This window comes from Quercus suber, unplaced genomic scaffold, assembly GCF_002906115.3.
Source record: "Quercus suber isolate HL8 unplaced genomic scaffold, Cork oak 2.0 scaffold_349, whole genome shotgun sequence".
In the NCBI taxonomy this organism is placed as follows: Eukaryota; Viridiplantae; Streptophyta; class Magnoliopsida; order Fagales; family Fagaceae; genus Quercus; species Quercus suber.
Window position 1 is genome coordinate 346591 of NW_027069801.1, and position 20801 is coordinate 367391.

The 20801-nt window shown below is 35.7% G+C and overlaps 1 protein-coding gene across 1 annotated transcript; it reads right to left on the reverse strand.

The window, feature by feature from the left end:
- Positions 1–12249: 12249 nt before the first annotated feature.
- LOC112031462 (exocyst complex component EXO70A1) lies at positions 12250–19393 on the reverse strand. The gene is made up of 11 exons (XM_024064156.2): positions 18984–19393; positions 18572–18667; positions 17590–17795; positions 16457–16702; positions 15645–15783; positions 15357–15569; positions 14791–14996; positions 13623–13820; positions 13436–13535; positions 12770–13023; positions 12250–12678 (listed from the first exon to the last, which is right to left on the reverse strand). The coding sequence occupies exons 1-11, from the start codon at positions 19140–19142 to the stop codon at positions 12561–12563; spliced, it is 1935 nt and encodes a 644-aa protein (XP_023919924.2). The 5' UTR covers positions 19143–19393; the 3' UTR covers positions 12250–12560.
- Positions 19394–20801: the final 1408 nt, after the last annotated feature.

Sequence of the window (20801 nt, forward strand, 5' to 3'; positions counted from 1 at the left end):
AATTAAAGTACAAATAATCACTATAAAAAAAAAAAAAGTACATATAATATTATCTTTTGCAAACATCCAAGCGAAATCCCAATGACAATAAATATCATCTGTAGTGCTACTGCCACATACATTTAGTTGCATCTTTCGGCTGAAGAAACCACCCACTTCGCCTGATTAAAATCCACTCTCAAATTAGTACACTGAGCCCACAAAGGCTTATTGCATCGTTGATCATTCCATAAGAATATCTGTAAAAAAGACTCTCTCTAAATAGAAACTATCTTCTCATTGATTGAAAAATGAATACAAAATGAAAATCAATTACAAAATTACTCTTCCTATCCTTATATACACAGTTATGTACAAAAAAGAATAACCACCTCTCCGGATTTTATGGAAAAAATTGTTACAGCTAAACATTACAGCTAAGCACTATAGCTAAGCATTACCTCTCTATGACACGTGTACATCCACTCGGCATCATTCCTTGTATAGAGTGTATGATCTGATCATGATAAGGAATGGACTCCAACAAATCGTCTAAGTCTTCATCACTTAGGCTTGCATCTCTGTTTTGCTTCTAATACTGAGATGCACAATGTATTGCATTCAATTGCAGGCTTCCCTGCTCCTGTGATGCATGCTGAGCTGCCCCCTGATGCACACTGCCCTGCAACTCCCCCTGACATTTAGTGCTAGTTTCATGCTTGCATACTTGTTGCTGTTGAAGACATGCACTTGATTTAGCATTACTTTTAACACTCCCCATCAAGAGTAAAGCTCTTGCTTCTCCATTATCCTTGGTATATTCTGGAAACTGAATCTTATGACTAAAAATATCAATCACTCCCAGTTTTGACAATAACCTTATAAAACTTTCAACTCCAAGTGCCTTTGTAAATATATCAGCTAACTGATTTTGTGTGGATACATAGTAGGTTTTAAGTGTGCCATCCAAGATCTTATTCCTCACTATATGGCAGTCAGCTTCAATGTGCTTTGACCTTTCATGAAAAACTGGATTTGCTGAGATATGTAATGCAGCCTGGTTGTCACAGTACATCAAGGCTGGTTTATCATGTGGTATGTGTAAATCCCTCAACAAATACAATAACCAGGTGATTTCACAAGTGGTTGTGGCCATAGACCTATACTCTGCTTCAGCAGAGGATCTTGAAACCACATCTTGTTTTTTTGATCTCCAAGAGATTAGAGCATCACCTAAAAAGACACAATAACCAGTTAGGGACTTCCTGGTGTCAGGGCAGCCTGCCCAATCTGCATCACAGAAGGTTTTTAGCTGCAAATCTGACTTTATAGGGAAAAATACTCCTTGACCAGGTGTGCCTTTGAGGTATTGAAGGATCCTGGTGGCTGCTCTCATATGTGGAACCCTTGGTTGTGCCAAGAATTGGCTAAGCCTATGTACTGAATAGGTTATATCTGGTCTGCTCAAAGTTAAGTACATTAAGTTCCCAATTAATCTTCTAAACTGCCCAGCATCTTTAAGCAACTCTCCATCACCTTTGGACAGCTTTAGTTGCTGCTCCATTGGTGTTCTTGCTGGTTTGCAACCAATCATACCAGCTTCCTTAAGAATATCAAGAGCATACTTTCTTTGATTAATACTAATTCCTTTGGGGCTTCTAGCAATTTCAAGTCCTAGAAAATATTTGAGTGAACCAAGGTCCTTGATTCCAAACTTCTGATCTAGCACCTTCTTCAACCTGTCAACACAAGCCGAATCATTGCCTGTAATGACCATGTCATCCACATAGATTAGCAATGCAGTGAATTGAAAGCCATTAGAGTGAACAAATAAGGAGTGATCTGCCTGTGATTGGACAAAACCAAGAGCTAAGATTGTGGCAGAAAGCTTGGCATTCCATTGCCAAGAAGCTTGCTTGAGACCATAAAGAGACTTAACAAGCTTGCACACCATAGGACTCGTTGTAACAGAAATGGAATCAGAACTGGACTCCCCCTTACTGTGATAACCAAGTGGCAAGGCCATATAAACTTCTTCATCAAGATCACCATGGAGAAAGGCATTATTGATGTCAAGTTGACATAATGGCCATCCTTTGGCTGAAGCTAAGGCAATAAGAACCCTCACAGAAACTGTTTTGGCAACAGGAGAAAAAGTCTCTAAGAAATCAAGACCCTCTCTTTGTGTATAACCTTTAGCAACTAACCTAGCCTTATATCTGTCCACACTGCCATCAGCATGCAATTTGATCCTATACACCCATTTGCATCCAAGGGGTTTCTTACCAAGAGGTAAGGGAGTTAAAACCCAAGTCTTAGTGGCTTCTAATGCTTGAATCTCTTTGTCCATAGCCTCTCTCCACAAAGGATCAAGAACAGCCTGAGAGAAATATTGAGGAGTTGAAGGACCCCCATTAACATTCATTAAGTAGGACTTGTATGCAGGAACCAAATGGGAATATGTCAAGCAAGCTGAAATGTCATAAGGTGAGCCCGATGGATGAGAAGTGGTAGCTGTGCTTGGTGTTGCAAGTGCTGCAGTACAAGCATAATCTTGCAAATACACTGGAGTTTTATGAACTCTAGTAGACTTTCTGATTAGTGGTGGATCTGCAAGGGGGTTAGTAACAACAATAGGAACAGATTCTGACAAGGAAATGGAATCATTAGACAAAACATCATAAGGAGAAGAGTCTGAAATAGGTTCAGTGACACAAGGATGAGTAGAGATGGGAAAAGACTTTGAGGAATCAAGTGGTACATCAGGTATGCTAACAGGTGTGACAAAAGTACCCAAATCACCTTCAGTAGTAGTATCAACCCCAAGAATAAAAGGATCGGTGAAATCAGAAGCTGAAGCAGAAAAAGGAAAAATATTTTCATGGAAAATCACATCTCTAGAAGTGAAAACAGTATTAGTAGTCAAATCCAAAACATTGTAACCTTTTACACCAAAGGGATATCCTAAAAAAATACATTTCCTAGCTCTAGGAGCAAACTTAGACCTATGATTTGAAAGAGTGGAGGCATAACAAAGACACCCAAAGACTCTCAAATGATCATAAGTTGGCTTAAAACCAAAAAGCACCTCAAAAGGAGTTTTATTTGACAAAACTGAAGAAGGAGTTCTGTTTATCAAGTAAACAGCAGTCAAGATGCAATGCCCCCAAAATTTCAAAGGAATATTAGACTGAAATTTGAGAGCCATTGCTACATTCAAAATATGCTGGTGTTTTCTTTCAACAATGGCATTTTGTTGAGGGGTTTGAACACAACTAAGTTGATGTAGTATGCCTTTTTTAGCAAAAAAATCAGACGTGATGAATTCAGTACCATTATCTGTTCTAATGGTTTTAATCCTTTTAGAAAACTGTGTTTCAACCATAGTGCAAAATTGTTCTAAAGTGGATTGTGTTTGAGACTTATGCTTGAGCAAATAAACCTAAGTACACCTTGAGCAATCATCCACAATGGTTAAAAAAAACTTGCAGCCAGCAACAGTAGGAACAGAAAAGGGACCCCACAAATCACAATGAATCAAATCAAAACATTCATTTGAAACATGAGTACTTGTAGTAAAGGGCAGCCTTTTCTGCTTGGCCAATGGACAAATGTCACAATTGAACACTTTATTAGCATTGTCAATATGTACATTAGTGTTCCTTATCAAAGCCAACTTGGCATTTGACAAATGCCCTAATCTAGAATGCCAAATATCTGGCTGAACAACAGAATTAACAAAACCAGCTGAAGAAAAACAAGTTGATGAGGTTGATACACTTGCTTGCAGTAGATAAAGGCCTTTTACCTCCCTACCCAAACCAATTGTGCTCCAATGAGCAAGGTCCTGGATGAAACACATGTTGCCAAAGAAAATTAGACAACAAAGAGTAGTTTTAGACAATTGACTAACAGAAAGAAGATTAAAACTGAACGATGGAACACACAATACATTGGTAAGAATGAGGTTTTCTGAAATTCTAACAGTTTCCACATGTGTGACTAAGGTTGTTTCACCATTAGGCAAATTAACAAAGGTGTTTACAGTAGCTATAACAGTAGTAAAACATGATAAAGAATGCACCATATGGTCTGTTGCTCCTATGTCAATCACCCAATCTGAACTGTTAAAGGCATTCCTATTTACAATATTGGCTGAGAAAACTGAATGTTGTAGACTAGGAAGAAAAGGTATATTAAAGTTTATACCTGACATGAAAGCAGCATTGGTATTAAGATTGGGTGAAGCAGAAGTACCCACCACATCAGATGCCATACCAGTCAGCCCTTCCACACCAGTATACATGCAAGAACTTACACTTGCAGCATGAGAAGCATCCCCAAAACCAGCTCCTGAATTAGTGCTTCCAGAGTTGAGAAAGGCTAGAAGTTGCTCACATTGTGTCTTGGAAATAGGGCATTGATTTGTAACAACCATGGCTTTGTCTACACCATTGACAGAATTACATGACGCTTGATTTGCACTAGACTTCCCTTTAGGCTTGTAACCAAGAGGGTACCCATGCAATTTATAGCATTTATCAATGGTATGCCCTTGCATATTACAATGTGTGCAAAAAGGCCTCTCCTTCTTACCATTTCCTTTGTTCCAATTAGAATTGGAGTTTCCTTTGAAATTGGTGTACATAGCCATAGTATCTGACTGAGAGGATCCAGCAGCTCCATGACCAATATGCTTGTGAGATTCTTCTTGAAGCACCAAGGAGTAAACTCTGCTCATTGAAGGGAATGGCTCTAACATAAGAATTTGACTTCTTAGAGTCTTATAATTCTCATTCAAGCCCATCAAGAACCTCATGACATAGGCCTTGTCATGCGAAGCATTCAAGATCTTCATTGCTCCAAAAGAACATTCAGGAAGAGGCTCAAAATTCAACAATTGATCCCACAATCGTTTGAACTTTGTGTAATACTCAGTGACTGACATGTGATTCTGAGACATATGAGAAATTTCCCTCTGTAAATCATACACCTTAGGACCATTACCTTGTGAAAACCATGCTGCAACTCAAGCCACATCTCTCTTGCTGTTTCGCAATACATGATGTTGCTAGAGACATCAACGTGCATAGAATTGATCAACCATGAAAGAACCATGGTATTGCAACTTTCCCAATCCTCATACAGAGGTGAATCAACCTCTGGCTTCTGAATCTTTCCATTGATAAAGCCAATTTTCTTCTTGGCAGTGAGAGCAAGAACCATTGCTCTGGACCAAGACTGATAATTGCGCATTCCAAGCAGTGGCTGAGTGACAAGTATGTTTCCTGGATTTTCATTGGAACTGAGAAAATACGGATTAGGAGCATTAGAATTCCCATTGGAATTTGCATTTGCATGCGTGGATTGTGTGTTGTGTGAATTTGAGGGAACATCAGTTTCTGAGGACGCCATTGAAGGACCTCGAAGCTGAGAGAAGGAATTGAAAGAGAAAGAAGATTCTAGAGAGAATATTTGGGCTCTGATACCATGTAAAAAAGACTCTCTCTAAATAGAAACTATCTTCTCATTGATTGAAAAATGAATACAAATGAAAATCAATTACAAAATTACTCTTCCTATCCTTATATACATAGTTATGTACAAAAAAGAATAACCACCTCTCTGGATTTTATGGAAAAAATTGTTACAGCTAAACATTACAGCTAAGCACTATAGCTAAGCATTACCTCTCTATGACACGTGTACATCCACTCGGCATCATTCCTTGTATAGAGTGTATGATCTGATCATGATAAGGAATGGACTCCAACAAATCATCTAAGTCTTCATCACTTAGGCTTGCATCTCTGTTTTGCTTCTGATACTGAGATGCACAATGTATTGCATTCAATTGCAGGCTTCCCTACTCCTATGATGCATGCTGAGCTGCCCCCTGATGCACACTGCCCTGCAACTCCCCCTGACATTTAGTGCTAGTTTCATGCTTGCATACTTGTTGCTGTTGAAGACATGCACTTGATTTAGCATTACTTTTAACAATATCTCCATGCCAAAAGTCACTGCCCCAGCGTCTCTATCTTTCTTGATCTCATCGAAAACAAAATCCTTACACTCCAAACGTTGGCTTTAACCAAGTCGAATTCACGGCAAGTACATGCTCTTTGTACTTGATAAAAGCCTCAACACTATCGTATACTGGATATTTCCACGTATATGGGAGGTGTACGGCACAAGGCTCCCCCAAGCCCGTTTGGGCCTTGCACCTTGAATTTCAGCTTTACAACTTGGCCCATGGGCCCAACTTACTCATCTAAAACCAACCTCATGACATTATGCCCAACCCAAAACCTGTCAAGCTAGTCATTACAATACATATACGTCACCGCTCATCGTCTAGGAATTGCCCGGCAAAGTACACCTCAGGCGGAAACATGATTGCTCGGAGGAGTTGCACTCTGGTTATTCGGCGATACATTGCCGAACATCTCTCCTGAAGTGGGGAACCAGTTTCAATGTCATTCGCACAACGCCCCACTTCCACCTAAACACCCACTTACGATTAACGATATTGGACCTCCTATTGCACTAACCTTGAAGGCAATCAAAATCCCTCCACTAATTTTGAGCTATAAATATGAGGAACGAAAGAGAGGAAAGGGGTTAGTTAAAAAAGGGCTCTAAGGAAAGTTGAGAGCTGAGAGTAATAGAGTCATCAAAGGAGAGGGAAACAACACAAAGGTTTGAGAGGTATTGTTGGGTCTTTAGGCCAGAATCACCCAAAGTAAGAAATCCTAAGCTCACATTACAAATATATTGTGAGCCCAAGAGTGAGCTAGCCCTTTAAGCCCGTTATGGGTGCGCGCAGGAGGCTATAAGGCCAGGGATTCGGAGTTATGTATTTGAAAATTGAGATCTTGGCTTCCCATTCTGCAACCAAACCTGAATTTGATATTTGGAAATTTGGTGCAGAGAGATTGAGAAGGGTGACTTGAGGGGCTGGATCTTAATCAATGTAAACCATGGCCCAAATAAGCAAACTTGCAAGGCCTATTATAACAGAGAATATCACAGTAAACTCACATGACGCAGAGGTTTTGGAGGTCATGGCCACGTAACTAATTGGTTTTGTAAAGTTTTAGAGTTTGACCCTGAAACACGAAGAACAGGGAGAGAGAAAAGTAACAGGAAGGCTGGAACACAGAGAAATGAGAGTAAACAGCAACAGATACGAGGAAAGCGCGGACGTTTTAGTAAGGAGAATATATATATGAGGAAAAGGCAGCGGTTGGAGGCTGAAGCAGTTAATTTTTGATGCTTTGGGATTTGAAAGTTGACCCTTTTTTCTTTTTCTTTTTTAATTTTATGACCCAAAAATAAATAAATAAATAAACAAAAACAAACAGAAAAAGTTTACAAAACCAATAGATTTAGGGAGTAGTTACACGACATTTCTCATAACTAATAATAAAAAAAAAACTTTCACGATGCGTAAATAATGCTTTAAACTATTATGTGAAAAGATTATATAAAATGTTCAAAATATATTAAAGTAATAATGCAATAACAATTAATAGGTTTTTGTTGTTATAAAAAATAAAAAAAAATAAAAAAACAATTTATTGATTTTTGTTGAATTAAAGTAATACAAACTTAAGGGGTATAGAATTTTTTTTTTTTTTTTTTTTTATAATCTCAAGGGATAAAGAATTTAGACTATAACATAATTGTCATAAAAATATCCTTCTAACAGAATTTTAATATGATATTTATGTATTTTGTCATGACATATGCATATTTTATTATTCACGATATTTTGAAATATTAAAATATTCTTATTGAAAAAATAATTTAGTTCTTAACTTGGATCGTATTTTGAAGTATGTTGATGTCATGTATATGCATATTTCAAAGTCAGCTTGTTTCCTCTATGTGTTATATTGTGTGCTTCAGACTGGTGTGTCCATAAAAAAATCAATTTATTTTTAAAGTTTAATGTGCTTGGACTTTATGAGGGACAATCTTTCACCAAAGCTAATTTAAATCACACGTGACCTTAACCTCTCTTTTTTTGTGGGGAGGGGAAGAGGTGGAAGGCTAAATAACAAATTACTCTACCAAACTACTATAGAGCAGAGTTTCATGATTTCCCACATGAGATTTTTGCTTTTCTACATAATTTTTTTTAAAAATGACAAATAAACTATATATATTAGAGCAAAATTTAAGTACAGTGCTTAAGTGTTATTTATTAGATTCTTCTCTTAAAATTCAATCATATGACAGTACTTAACTAAAAATGTAGTTCCATCTCCCAAGAAAAAAGCCACATGATTAACTTTTAAGAGGAGAACCTAAGAAACAACATCTAAGAACTGCACCTAAATTTTGTCCACACACACACACACACACACATATATATATAATTGCTTAATTAGTGCACACTTATAAATAATTAATATGCACATTTAATCCATGGGCACATTCAATGAAATAATATTTTGATATAAATTTGAACAACACCTAAGAACTGCACCTAAATTTTGTCTACACATATATAATTGCTTAATTAGTGCACACCTATAAATAATTAATATGCACATTTAATCCATGGGCACATTCAATGAAATAATATTTTGATATAAATTTAATATTTGTTGAAGTAGAAGCCTAAATGAAGAATGTGACACTTAGGGTACGTTTGGTACACTGTAATTATTATTACATGGGAATAAGAATAAGTATTACAAGGAATACATTAAGTTGGAATGTAATAAGTATTACTATTCATTAGTTTGGTGGTCATTTAGGAATAGAATTCTGAATATGCATCAACAATTTAGTAAAGTATAAAAAGAATGTGTAATTAAATCAATTTTAAGTCAAATTTCCTAAAATACACTTATTTTAGGGTGTTTAAAATAGAGTTAATAATTAACAATAATGAAAATTTATTTTCTTTCCTTTTGAAGATGTGGCAACTAATGGCTTTTTAGAAAAAAAAATTAAAAAGTTATTACATAAGATAAAGGAATAGATATTCAGTACTTTTGATAAGGAATAATTATTCCTCATTTTGAAGAATAGCTATTCATCATTGTAATAAAAACATAATCAAACAACTGAATAATTATGACATAGGAATATCTATTATATTACAGTATCTATTACAGTCTACCAAACATGCCCTTAGTAGAGACTCAAGTTTCCCCATATATATGTGTGTGTCACTGGGGTGTTCATCAAACCGCATAAACAGCACCAAAACCGCCTACAAAATGACATAATCACACCGCACCGCAAGTACTAGTGCACCACACCGCTTGATGCAGTGCGGTTTGCAATTTTATAATAAGAAAACCGCATAAACTGCACCGCACCGCACCCTCTCTATATATTAATATATTTAATTATTTTTAATATTAAATATATTATTAATAGTTTAATAACCCTAGTTAAAAATAATAATAATAATAATAATAATAGTTTGATAATCCTAGTAAGTGTTGATTAGGAAAGTCAATCCAAAATAAAGAAAAACTAGCCTAATAATTTAAAACTTGAACCAAAACAAAGGGAAAAATTAGTTTTGGGCTAAGTAGAAAAAGTCTAAAATTTGAAAAATATATCAACTTCAAATCATTCAAACCGCATCTTGTACACCGCACCATATATGTAACCTCAAAAATGAGGTGCGGTGCGGTTATGATTTTGGCTAAATTTTAAACTGCACCGCACCGCACAATTAATCGCAAAAATAAGATGTGGTGCAGTTATGATTTTAGCTAAACCGCATTGCAGAGTACGGTGCTAAAAATGGCCCAAAACTGCCCCCCACTGCACCGTGAACACCCGTATATGTGTATAGGAAATTCAAACACAAATGGACTACAATTTTTTCAAGAATAATACACTTTTCTTTTTCAAAATCTATAAAAAAAATTAAAAAAAAAAAAAGGTCCAAAAAAAATCACTTAAAGCAAGAAAAAAAATCCAAGTGCCAATATACCCAAAGCCAACCCTGTTAACCAAAATCCTTGCTGTGATGCGAGTTTTACTTCTTTTTTTTTTTTTTTTTTTTTGTGATAAAGACTAGAATTTCTTATTGCTGTGATGCGAGTTTTACTTCTTTTTTTTTTTTTTTTTTTTTGTGATAAAGACTAGAATTTCTTTTAACATGATGAAACGAAATTACATCATTTGAGAGAGAGTGTTTTAAGAAATAAAGATTCTCCTCAATCCAAGTAACATAATGCTTAATGCCTATCACCTAAAACATATCTTGCTAAAAAAAATGGGCTAGTTCATTATCATTCCTACGAGTATGAGAGACCTCAAACCCCTAAAACTCATGCGATAGAGAAGTAATTCCATAGATAACAGCAGCTATCAATAATGGAGAATAGGAACTTCCTCCAAGAGCATTAACAACCACAAGAGAATCCTCTTCAAGCTCAAACTCTTGGATTCCAATATCCCCAGCTAAAAGGATTCCTTCCTCAAAAGCTTTAGCTTCAATCACTAATGGTCCTAGAGGTTGCTTAATCTTTTTGTTAAGAGTAGCTATAACCAACCCCTAATCATCACGAATAATAACCCCAACCCCAGCCTCCTGTTCTAACGGAAAGATAGCACCATCAAACACATCATTGTATTAATCAAAATACAAATATTCACCCAAAAAAAATGCACGTATATGATCTTTTGCAAGTAGTATTAAACTTAATAAAACATGGGATTTCAAGCGATATCTCAATAATAAAGATATCATGTGCAGTGCTTTGGACATTTGGTTCAAACTCCACTTTTCCTCCCCACTATGGCACTACCTATCTACATTCTATAGAGTGAAAATAAAGGACGGAACCAATTAGAAACATAGCACATTTTGTTCGAAGTAACCACCCACTATGCCTGATTAAAATCAACTTTCAAATTAGGACACCGAGCCCAAAAAGTCTTATATTGTTCAATCCATACGACCATCTCCATGCCAAAAATCACTGCCCCACTGTTTCTATCTTTCTTAATCTCATCCAACACCCAATCCTTCACCTCCATTTTATCCCCTTCGAAATCCCTCGTGGAAAATTTGACTATGACAGTCGATACACCAGGCAGATCCAACTCTGGCTCTATACGAGTTAGAGTTCACGGCGAGAACGTGTTCTTTGTACGTAATAAAAGTTTCAATACGTTGAAGTGTTTAACTCTCGTCATAATTGGGTATGCGCCTTTGATCGAGGAAGCTATAGGCTTGAAAATTGCGATCTTGGCTACCCATTCAACAACCAAACGTGAATCCGATGTTTGAAATTTGGATACCGAGAGATAGCGAAGGATGACAGCAGCGGGGGGTAAATGTGCCCTGCCCCATATAAGCGTACTTACAAAGAATATTATAGTGTCACAATTAACTTATTTAACCAGGAAGGCCGTGACACAGTATTTGGAGGTCGTGGTTAATGGAATATAATTAATGGCACGTAAAGGGTTTGTAAAGTTTTAGAGATTGACACTGAAACACAAAGAACAGAGAGAGAGAGAGAGAGAGAGAGAGAGAGAGCTATAAATCAAATTAGCAATTCCACAACATTCCCAAATATAGAATACCAATTAGAATGATACTAATTTAGGAAATTAATTGTTGTGACATTTTGTTGTGTCTCTAACATTACGCAATTACAATTAGAATGATATTTATATACAGGATCAAGTCTATCCTTCTCTAAATAACCAACTACAGCAGATATAATAACAGAAACTAAACCAACTCTAACAGCTATAATATCTGCACTGTAGACAAAACAGCGTCATGAAAACACTTGAGAAACTCATTTATGAGAACGGATTAAGTTTAGATATAAACCAATTTAGAATAAATCTCTCCAAATCGCTAGGGGACAACATAATAAAGTTTGGCAAGCTAGCTGCTTGGAGGATTGGTCCACAATGATGTTTCTAGACATAGTAGTCAACTTGCTAAACCACCTACCAGACCCTGAAATTGGAAATCTTTATACATTTGCATGGATGCTTGGTGTACACGAAATGAGGCCAAAATGGAAAAGCAGAGGCAATGTGCACATAGTTTTTGTTTCAAGATTGAGTTTCTTATGCAACAGCATATATGGAGACTAGTCACTCATCCGATCTATGTTTATTGGCCTAAGCTTTTGTTGCATTGATCTTGCAAAGTTTCCAATCAGTATCCTTGTTTTGGTATGTTAAATTGAGATTTTTAATTCTCTACCACATTGGGAGCGTGTGGGGGATGATCAGTGACCAGTAAGATGAAAAGAAAGCACATTCAAACAAAATCTCTCAGGAAGGTGAAATTTGGATGGGCAAATCCATACTGTAAGTAGTACTACAATTGTGCTCTACAGCTCTAGTAATTCATTCATGGGCATACACTATAACAAACACATGCACGCTCCCCTTCAATGTAACAAATTGGGGAACCAATGGCAGAACTCTAGAAGGAGCAGAACCAACAAAAAAAAAAGCCTTAAGAGGGACATGAATTTAGCATATTATTTAATCTCATAAAAAGAATACCGCTAGCTATTCTATCTAAATTCTACTAAATCGATAAGAAAATATGTCCTATTGATTATTTATCGCTTTTGTTCATTCCAGGTCTTGCCCTCAAAAAATTCACCCAGCATGTGTTCAAGATCTTCAGGAGTGTATCTGATGTACTTCTGAGGGTTCTTCCCAGACTCAATCTGAGGCCTGTAACACAAAAACACATTTGTATAAATGAAAAATGAAAAAAGGCAAACCTTCTAAAAGAGAGGAGGTAAAAAGAATAGAGGAAACATACCCATGACGTCTAAGGAAAGATCTGTAAGCTGGCAAGAGGACTTCAGCAACAGCCAGCCTCAGAGACTCACGCAATTCACTGTCAGGAACTGTCCACTGAGATTGCCTTTGATGAATTTCTTCAAATTGGGCATTGAAGGTCTTGAACCTATCTTTCACTCCTGCTCTAGAAAGTTGACTTCCACTACCATCGCCTCCAATTGAACCACCACCACCAGATGAATTAGAGGCCTGAACAGTGAGACACTGAAGAATCTGTAAATAAAAAAACATGAGCAGCTTAGTGAGATCTTTGGACTTCCCTAGTACAAATTATGAGATATCAAGTACAATCTTGGATCCTCATTATTAGCACCTATCAATGGCAAAGTACAGTTACAGTCCTAACTCTTAAAAAGTCAAAAGTTAAAGAAAAAAAAAAAAACAGAACTTCAATTTGCAGGAGTTTCAATAGACAGGATTTTGGCATACTCAAATCCATATAATGCTATGGGAATATATAATGCTCAAACAGTCAGAATATTCTGTTAACTTGAGGATTGGAAAAAAATGTAAAGAGAAAGACCACGTGTGCTCAATATCTGGCATAAAATTCATGTTTCCAGAAATAGCTTCAACAATTGTCAGGAAAAAAGCAAAGAGATGACTTTGACTAAAGAAACAGAACCTTTGCCCAAGAAACCCTCTTATACTGATTTGCATGCTGCTGAACAATCCTTCGGTGTATCTGCACCCAGTCATCCCCCAACAAATCCTTTGCCTCTGACCTGTAAATATATATTTTGAAAATTGAGCATACTAGCAGGAAGAGAGGATCATTACCATTAATAGAACAAGTTGAACATAGAACAAACCTCCGAACCGATCTCACAATATAGTGAATGTTGTTCATAAGAAACAATTGTGTCAATGCAGAATCTTTATACTGCTTGGATTTCCCATCCAGATTATTCTGGAGAGCCTGCATAATCCTCGTAGTTACAGATGCTAACTGGGCTTCAGGATTACGACTGTCGAACTCCTGAAAAAGTTGCTTCAACGTTGATTGGTAGCTGCACACATGAAATTCTCAACAGTCATATTGCTATTGTTTTCCCACAGTTACTGTCAGAATATGCCAGAGAAAATTGCAACAGAACCAAAATCTGAAAACTGGATGGAAGAGAGGTGAGTATGTATGTGCGTGTGCCCATGTGAGGTTTTTCTTTTTTCAAAGTGAGCACGTGCAGGGGGGGAGCAGGGAGCAAAAAACTGACTCGTATAGAATAAGAAAGAAACTACTGAACTTGAACCAGAATTGAATTGGAAGTGAATAGCAACAATACACGCTAAGAACAAGCAGGCAGGACAACGTGTCTCAGAGGCAGTTAAAACTGTAAAGTCAAGAATCAGAGAGACAAATAACTCATATATTACTCAAACCAAACAATTAACTAAGATAGAAGAATATAATAAGGCTTTGATTGGTTGGGACAGGTGGAAAAGTGGGGGATGGTAGAAAAGTGGGAAGATAGAAAAGATTGAGTTTTCCCTCATGGGTGTTTGGTTGGTGAGTGGAAAAGCGGAAGGATGGAAAACTCTTTTATTTAATTGAGAAGAAAAATGAGAGGATAGAAAATGTAGTTTATATAAATTTACTTTCATGCCCCTGTTACATTTAAAAAATAAAAACTAACGTTAAGGGTGGAGAGGGGCAGATGGGTAATTTCCCATCTAGACCCCTCTCCCTCCATTTTCTCCCCAATTCGAGGAGACACGTGGGCCTAAGAGGAAAACACTCGGGGGCCACCACTTTCCCTCCTCTTTTCCCCTCACCCTAAATCCCTCCTATTTTTCCCTCTCTATTTTCCATTCCCCAAAAATCACCCCAACCAAAAACACAATAAGGGCTACCAATCCAGAAACTTCCATAACTTACTCAGAGAACATTCATTTGGGGGAAGGGGGTTGGAAGGAAAATAGAGTGGAACCTCTCAGAAAAAGAAACCAGCAGCAGGAAGTAGAAGCACAGAAATAACTTACTCAAAAAGAAACTTTACGTAATTTATCACATAGCTAGTCAAAGGGTGGACAGTTCCATCAAAAACAGAAGTTTTTGTAGCATCTTTTTCAACTGCTTCTTCAAAATCACCAAAGGTCTCCTGGGCTGTCTGAGCTAACCGCTTTGTCAAACTCACTGAAGATTCCCGCATTTCATTGCAATACTTACTTCCAAAAAGTGTTTCCATCTGCAATATTTGATCAAGCTCTATTACTCAACAGAAACTAAACTAAAATATTCCGCTTAAAGATCTAAGATTATGGATAATGCTTAACCAGCAAAGAAAGAGCTGTGAAGCAAGGCAGCAATTAGAGCCTTTTTATATAATCCTAAGTTATGACAAAAACTTCTTATGTTGTCTTCCTGTCAAAAACTGAACTGATTTATTTTCATATGCTAAAGTCCAACAGGATTGAAGTATCTGTCAGTTTTCCTAATAAATCATATCCTACATATACCATAAGTAACTATAAAACATTTAAGATAAATAAATCAATACCGCCGCTTGATTCAGTAATCTTGGTCTGGCATAGTAAATTTATCATACCTCTGACTGAAGTTCTCTCATTATCTCATACATGTCTAAGAGAACAAATAATTTTTCTGGGGATCTCTTGCTTTTAGCAATAGCCTCTCCAAAACTGAGCAACACAGACACACTGTTTGAAGTGACATCAGCAAAACACTGATCCCTGAGAGAATCAACACCATCAAATATTTGATCACAAACATTCTTTTCCCCAGCAAAGAGCAGCTTGACCTGTTTCACGAGTTATTAAATAGTTGAAGATACAAAACCACTACCAATTCAACAGAATTTCAAGTAATTCCTTACAGCAATACGCATGTAATGTATCCAATTCCCAATCTTAGCCTCCAAAACCTCCCACTGCATTTTCTGTACATCATCTTTTGTAAGTCTTTCCACACCTAGTTTTCTGAGAGACTGTTCCAAAACTGACGCACGAGTATCCCTAATAAATTTAGAAACAGTATAAAACTGTTATCAACTAACCCAGATTAGTAATGTATCTACAATTAAAAAAAAGGATGTAAGTTGAAGAAAAAATCATGAATAAATCAATCCCTATGATAACAGAACATGTAATAATTCCTTTAATAAAAACAACATCTGCCTCTATTTCTTTTTAATTTGGAATTCAAAAGACAATATACATATCATATATCTAAGAGTAGATCATTAACTTGTGTCACCAAGATCTGCATCAAACTACTTCTAGCTAATCAGGCACAAGTCTTGAACATGTAAGATCCATCCCAACTTAAATCTGATGGCTCCACCAACCACTAGTGAAGATTATCAAAATTATACCTCCAAGCTATGCAGAATTTCTAGAATAATTACTTTATCCTCTGCCAGCCACAAAATTTAGTTCCAATATGGTGTTTTGATCAAATAAAGGTCATTCCTGTTTAGTCAGATTTTAATTTTCCTTGCTCTCTATAAAATAAAAGAAAAAAAATATAATGGAAAATTTATCCGATTCTATCAAAGGAAGTACATTTATGAAATGAAAATTCTACTGAGTGAAGATTTTCCAAAAAAAAAAAAAAAACATTCACATTGAAAAGAAAGTGTTGAGCAATGGCACAGCATTTGATTCAGAAGAAACTATATAAATGAACCTGTAAATTCTAAATAGCTGTTGTTGATGGCCAGCTTGAACCATTTGCTGGGCTAAATCATGCAGCAGTGGCAAAACCCTGGGAGGTATGAGAGTTGGAAGCGTATAAACAGCATTTTCCAAGCTTTTGTTTTGGTGCTCAGAATGACCCTTGCTACTAACATCGCTTTGCTGGCTAGATGCTGCTGATGATGGCCGTAGAGAGTTGGGAAGACAATCAAAAAGACGATCAGGTTCCACAGGCTTGCTGAAATCAAGAATAGATGTGATTTACTTAAAAGGTTAATATACCTTAAAAATCAGGATCTTAAAGGTGCACCCGGTGCAGGAAAAAAAGGGGGGAAACCAGTTATACTCTTCTTTTCTTTAGAGACTAAAAGGCAACCAGTCAGCATAAAAAAAAATACTAGTTGTATGCTATATGTTGTTCATTGTTTATTATTTAGTCTCAATAATCATTGCAAGACATTCTATAGTATTAAGAAATGACAATGAGATTTTATTTCAAGTGTACTAAAGCAATTCTACCCTATTCTGTGGGTAAAATAACCATCTATAAATAACCAAAGTTGTAACATTAGAAATGGAGTGCAGAGAAATTATAACATTTGAGCACATAAAAGAGTAAACAGTGAGTTGATTTTCAACTCTCTTTAGATATTTCATAAGCAAAGTACGGCAACAAGGATCCTAAATTATCATGCAACAAGGATCCTAAATTATCATAGTTCTTCATAAACCTATCAAATGACTAAAGATTTCAATTTTTAAAATGTATTGTTCTCTCTGTTCTACTTGGTAAAAACCAAACTATGAAGTTAATTAAAAGTTAAAATCTAGAGCAACTTTCATTAACCCCAAGGCATATAGAATGTATTCCACAAATTTCAGGATATTTCAGGTTACTTCTCCCCGCCCACCACCCCCCCCCCCACACCCCAAAAAAAAAAAAAAGGAAAGGAGAGAAAAATTCCACAACTAGTGGAGGTTCTAATCCAATCAGAAAAGCATTAGCTGGTAATCAAAACATAAGGAAGTTCTAAGAAAAGCTAGTTACCCAAAAATATGAAGCAGCAATAAATTATCTGCCCATGATACAAAGTAATGCAGCATGGATATCTAAAGAAAATGAACCTGTAATTTGTTAAAAGCTGCCTGAACTCATCTTCGAGTTTTGAGATAGCTTTTGCAAGCAAATTATTGGTGTGGTTAAGGATGCCACCACTACTCTTAAAACTTTTGTTGCTGTTGAAAAAACTAACAATGCTTCTTAGCTGATCGATTGCTTCTAAGTAGCTTTCAAGGTCCTCATGAGGCCCTCTTAGAATTTTGGCCTCTGCCTACAAATTTATATTGAATTGAAAGTCAGAAAATCTTTCATACAAGAAATTACCACTCAAAATTGAATTGAATGAAACATTAGTTTAATAGTCTACAGTACATTAACATTTGTTGGAACAGATTGATGTGAAGTAAAAAGAGGATTACCCTTAGATTTCATAATTTGAGTAGACAAGCTAGCTGAAGCTTCATTTACAAGTTCCCACGCGATGCAACAACGACAACAACAAAAAGGTCCTCTACTCCATTTTAAGATGTCCTAAAATATTGTCTTTCAAAATTTCAATAAACACAATACTACTAACTTTCCGAACTTGTCCTTTACTTTGATATTCCCTTAAAAAGTTTGATTTTCTAAGCAAGACAACAAAAAAGACGGAGGTGTAGCAGAGTAAGCCTCTATTGACTAAATACACTAAACAATGATCCCTTTTTTTTTTAAATTCTCAGCTTTATCTAAATGGGTTTCCTTCTTCTAATAAAATGGCTCAAAATTGCAACTTAAACTTCTGTCTTTTAGTGGAATTCATTTGTATTTCTCTTTGCTTTCCCGCCATTAAATTATACTTCATTGTCACATAAATATCCAAAAGCTCACATTCCAAAATCATAATAAATTCATCAACAAATTAAATAATCACAAAGGAAAAAGACAGTTGCTATTGTCAACTACTAAACTAAGCTTTTAATCACAATCAAACATGTCCACATTAAGTAAAATAGCTAAAAAGATCATAAATTTTCCTCTCAAAAAAAAAAAGAGTGAGTGATCAACCTTGCGCGTGAGGTCGAATTTCGCCAATATAACCTCTGCAGCCTTCAATGTCTTATCAATATTCTCATGTGCTCTTCGAATCGAATGCGTTCGTATCTACCATAACCAAAAATAATAATAATTGAATTAAATTAAATTAAAAATTAAAACCCTAGCTTATCCTGATTCAATTAAAGTACAATCACATAGATCTCATTATGTAAAAGCATTGATAAACAGAGCAAACCTAAAATAAATAAATAAATAAAAACCATTTTCTTCATCGCTTTCAAGTATTTACAAACAAAGCCATCACAAACCATGAAAATCCACGCTTTTCTCTTTCACATTCCTTTCGTTTTAGCAATGTAAGTTTTTTCATTTTACTTTCTCGGGAATCGAACAGTGAGGAATATAAGAAATGGTAATTTACCTGAGTGGGACGCATGGCGGTTTCGAGAGCAGAGAGGCGGTGATCGAAGGAGCCGAGAATGGCGACCATGTTTTCGGTGCTGGTTTGGCTTTTCTGCAACGACTCTCTTATGGTCGCAGCTCTCTCGCTCAGAGCCTCTATTGCTTGTGGAATCCCCATTTTTTTTTTTTTTTTTTTTTCCTTCTTCTTCTTCTTCTTTCTCGCTTTCTCAATTTTCCGTCACTTTCTTTCCTCTCTGTTTGGTCATCGAGAAAATATGAAAAGAAACAAAGACGAAAATTTGTTAAGATTGAAAATTGAAATGTGCGTATTTTTGGGTTCCAGATTTTTTCTTTTTCTTTAGTTTCGGTTGCTTTTAGGTGTCGAAAGCGCGAAAGTCGTTATAAAGGTTAGGATTTCTCTCAGGTTCTTTAATTACTGAGTCGGCGAGTCATGTTGTTATTTATATGGACCCTCCACCACATGTGGGACCGAGTCTAGTTAGTCTTTTACTTTCAATCACTCCTTTTCTTTTTCTTTTTTTTTTTTTAATTTGTTATTAAATAGACATAGCATTACTTTAAGCCACGTCGTTGGAAGCAAAATACTTTCCAAAAAGTGAGAATAAATAAATAAATAAATATATTATGGGTTTTTTTTTAAAGTATATTGTCAATTTTTTCTTTCACTTTTTTTTTAAAAAAAAATTTTAAGAGTGTTTCAATGTATAGCATTATATTCTAATTTTTGCTCTTTATTATTAAAAGTGTAAACAAAAATCAAATCCCAACAATAAAAAACTTTACTAATTAAACTAATTAGAATTTACATCAATTTTTTTCTCTGGCTTTTTGAATTTTTAATTTGTTTTTTTCTTTTTCTTCTTTAATATTACTTCCAAATTGGTTTGGAAGAAAATTCTTCTAATTCACTAATTAATGTTTAAATTAGTTACATGAATGTAAAAGGTCTTTTTTTTTTTATTGTCACATAATAAAATGGAAGAAGATATTTTTTACAAATTAGTTTAAAGGAAAATGTGTCCATTATTTTCTTTTTCTTTTTTACTGACCTCCAAAGTTATATGAAATCATTATATGTAAGAAATGAAAAACCAAAAAGCTTCAAATGAACAATTGAGCATTATTTATGGTCTTCAAATATTTGGATGCATTTAGTTACTTTTTCTTTCCTCTCACTTATTTTAGCAACAGCATCCGAATAAAGTCAAAAAATAGACCTTACAAAATACTCCACTGGGGCGACAATTATTGCTTTAATAAAAGGTTTAAGAAAAAAAAAATTTAGTTTTTGTTGTTATGAATTGGCTGTCTAAGACTCTAAAAAGCTTGGCTATACCCATACTATACGTAGCCGTTGTTCAAGTGTATTATGCAGAAGCAGGGAAAGTAGTAGTGCGTACTAGGAGTCTAGGAGAAGCTGTGATGCAAAAGATTCAAAAGATGGTGAGAGGTCTAAAGAGAAAGTGGAATGGAGAATTGACTTGGCATCTGAGCATGAAAAGTATGGTTCTATCTTTTTTGTGTTCCTTCTGCTTGAAGCTTGGGGTATTTATTGCTGCCTTGGTTCATCCATCTAGATATAGCTGCTCCATGTTAAAAGATGTCCACTATTATTTTGTGTATAGCTAGGTTTGTTTCATGGTGCTGAGTTTACTTGAGTCAAGTTGAAAGGATGCGTCACCATTTTGAAGGGTTAAAGAGAAACTTTGTCCTTCATGGTAGGTTTTGAGGTATTTTGTCATCTCTAATGAGTTGGTTTTAACATTAATAAAGTAGAGATGAAATAAATAAATAAAAGATGGGACAGTCATGAAAC

Coding starts and splice junctions, on each gene's coding strand:
- LOC112031462 (XM_024064156.2), bottom strand. CDS start 19,142: ATGGGGATTCCACAAGCAATAGAGGCTCTGAGCGAGAGAGCTGCGACC. Junction 17,796..18,571: donor AATTCGACCTCACGCGCAAG/GTTGATCACTCA, acceptor ATAAATTTGTAG/GCAGAGGCCAAAATTCTAAG. Junction 16,703..17,589: donor CAGCTTTTAACAAATTACAG/GTTCATTTTCTT, acceptor TCTTGATTTCAG/CAAGCCTGTGGAACCTGATC.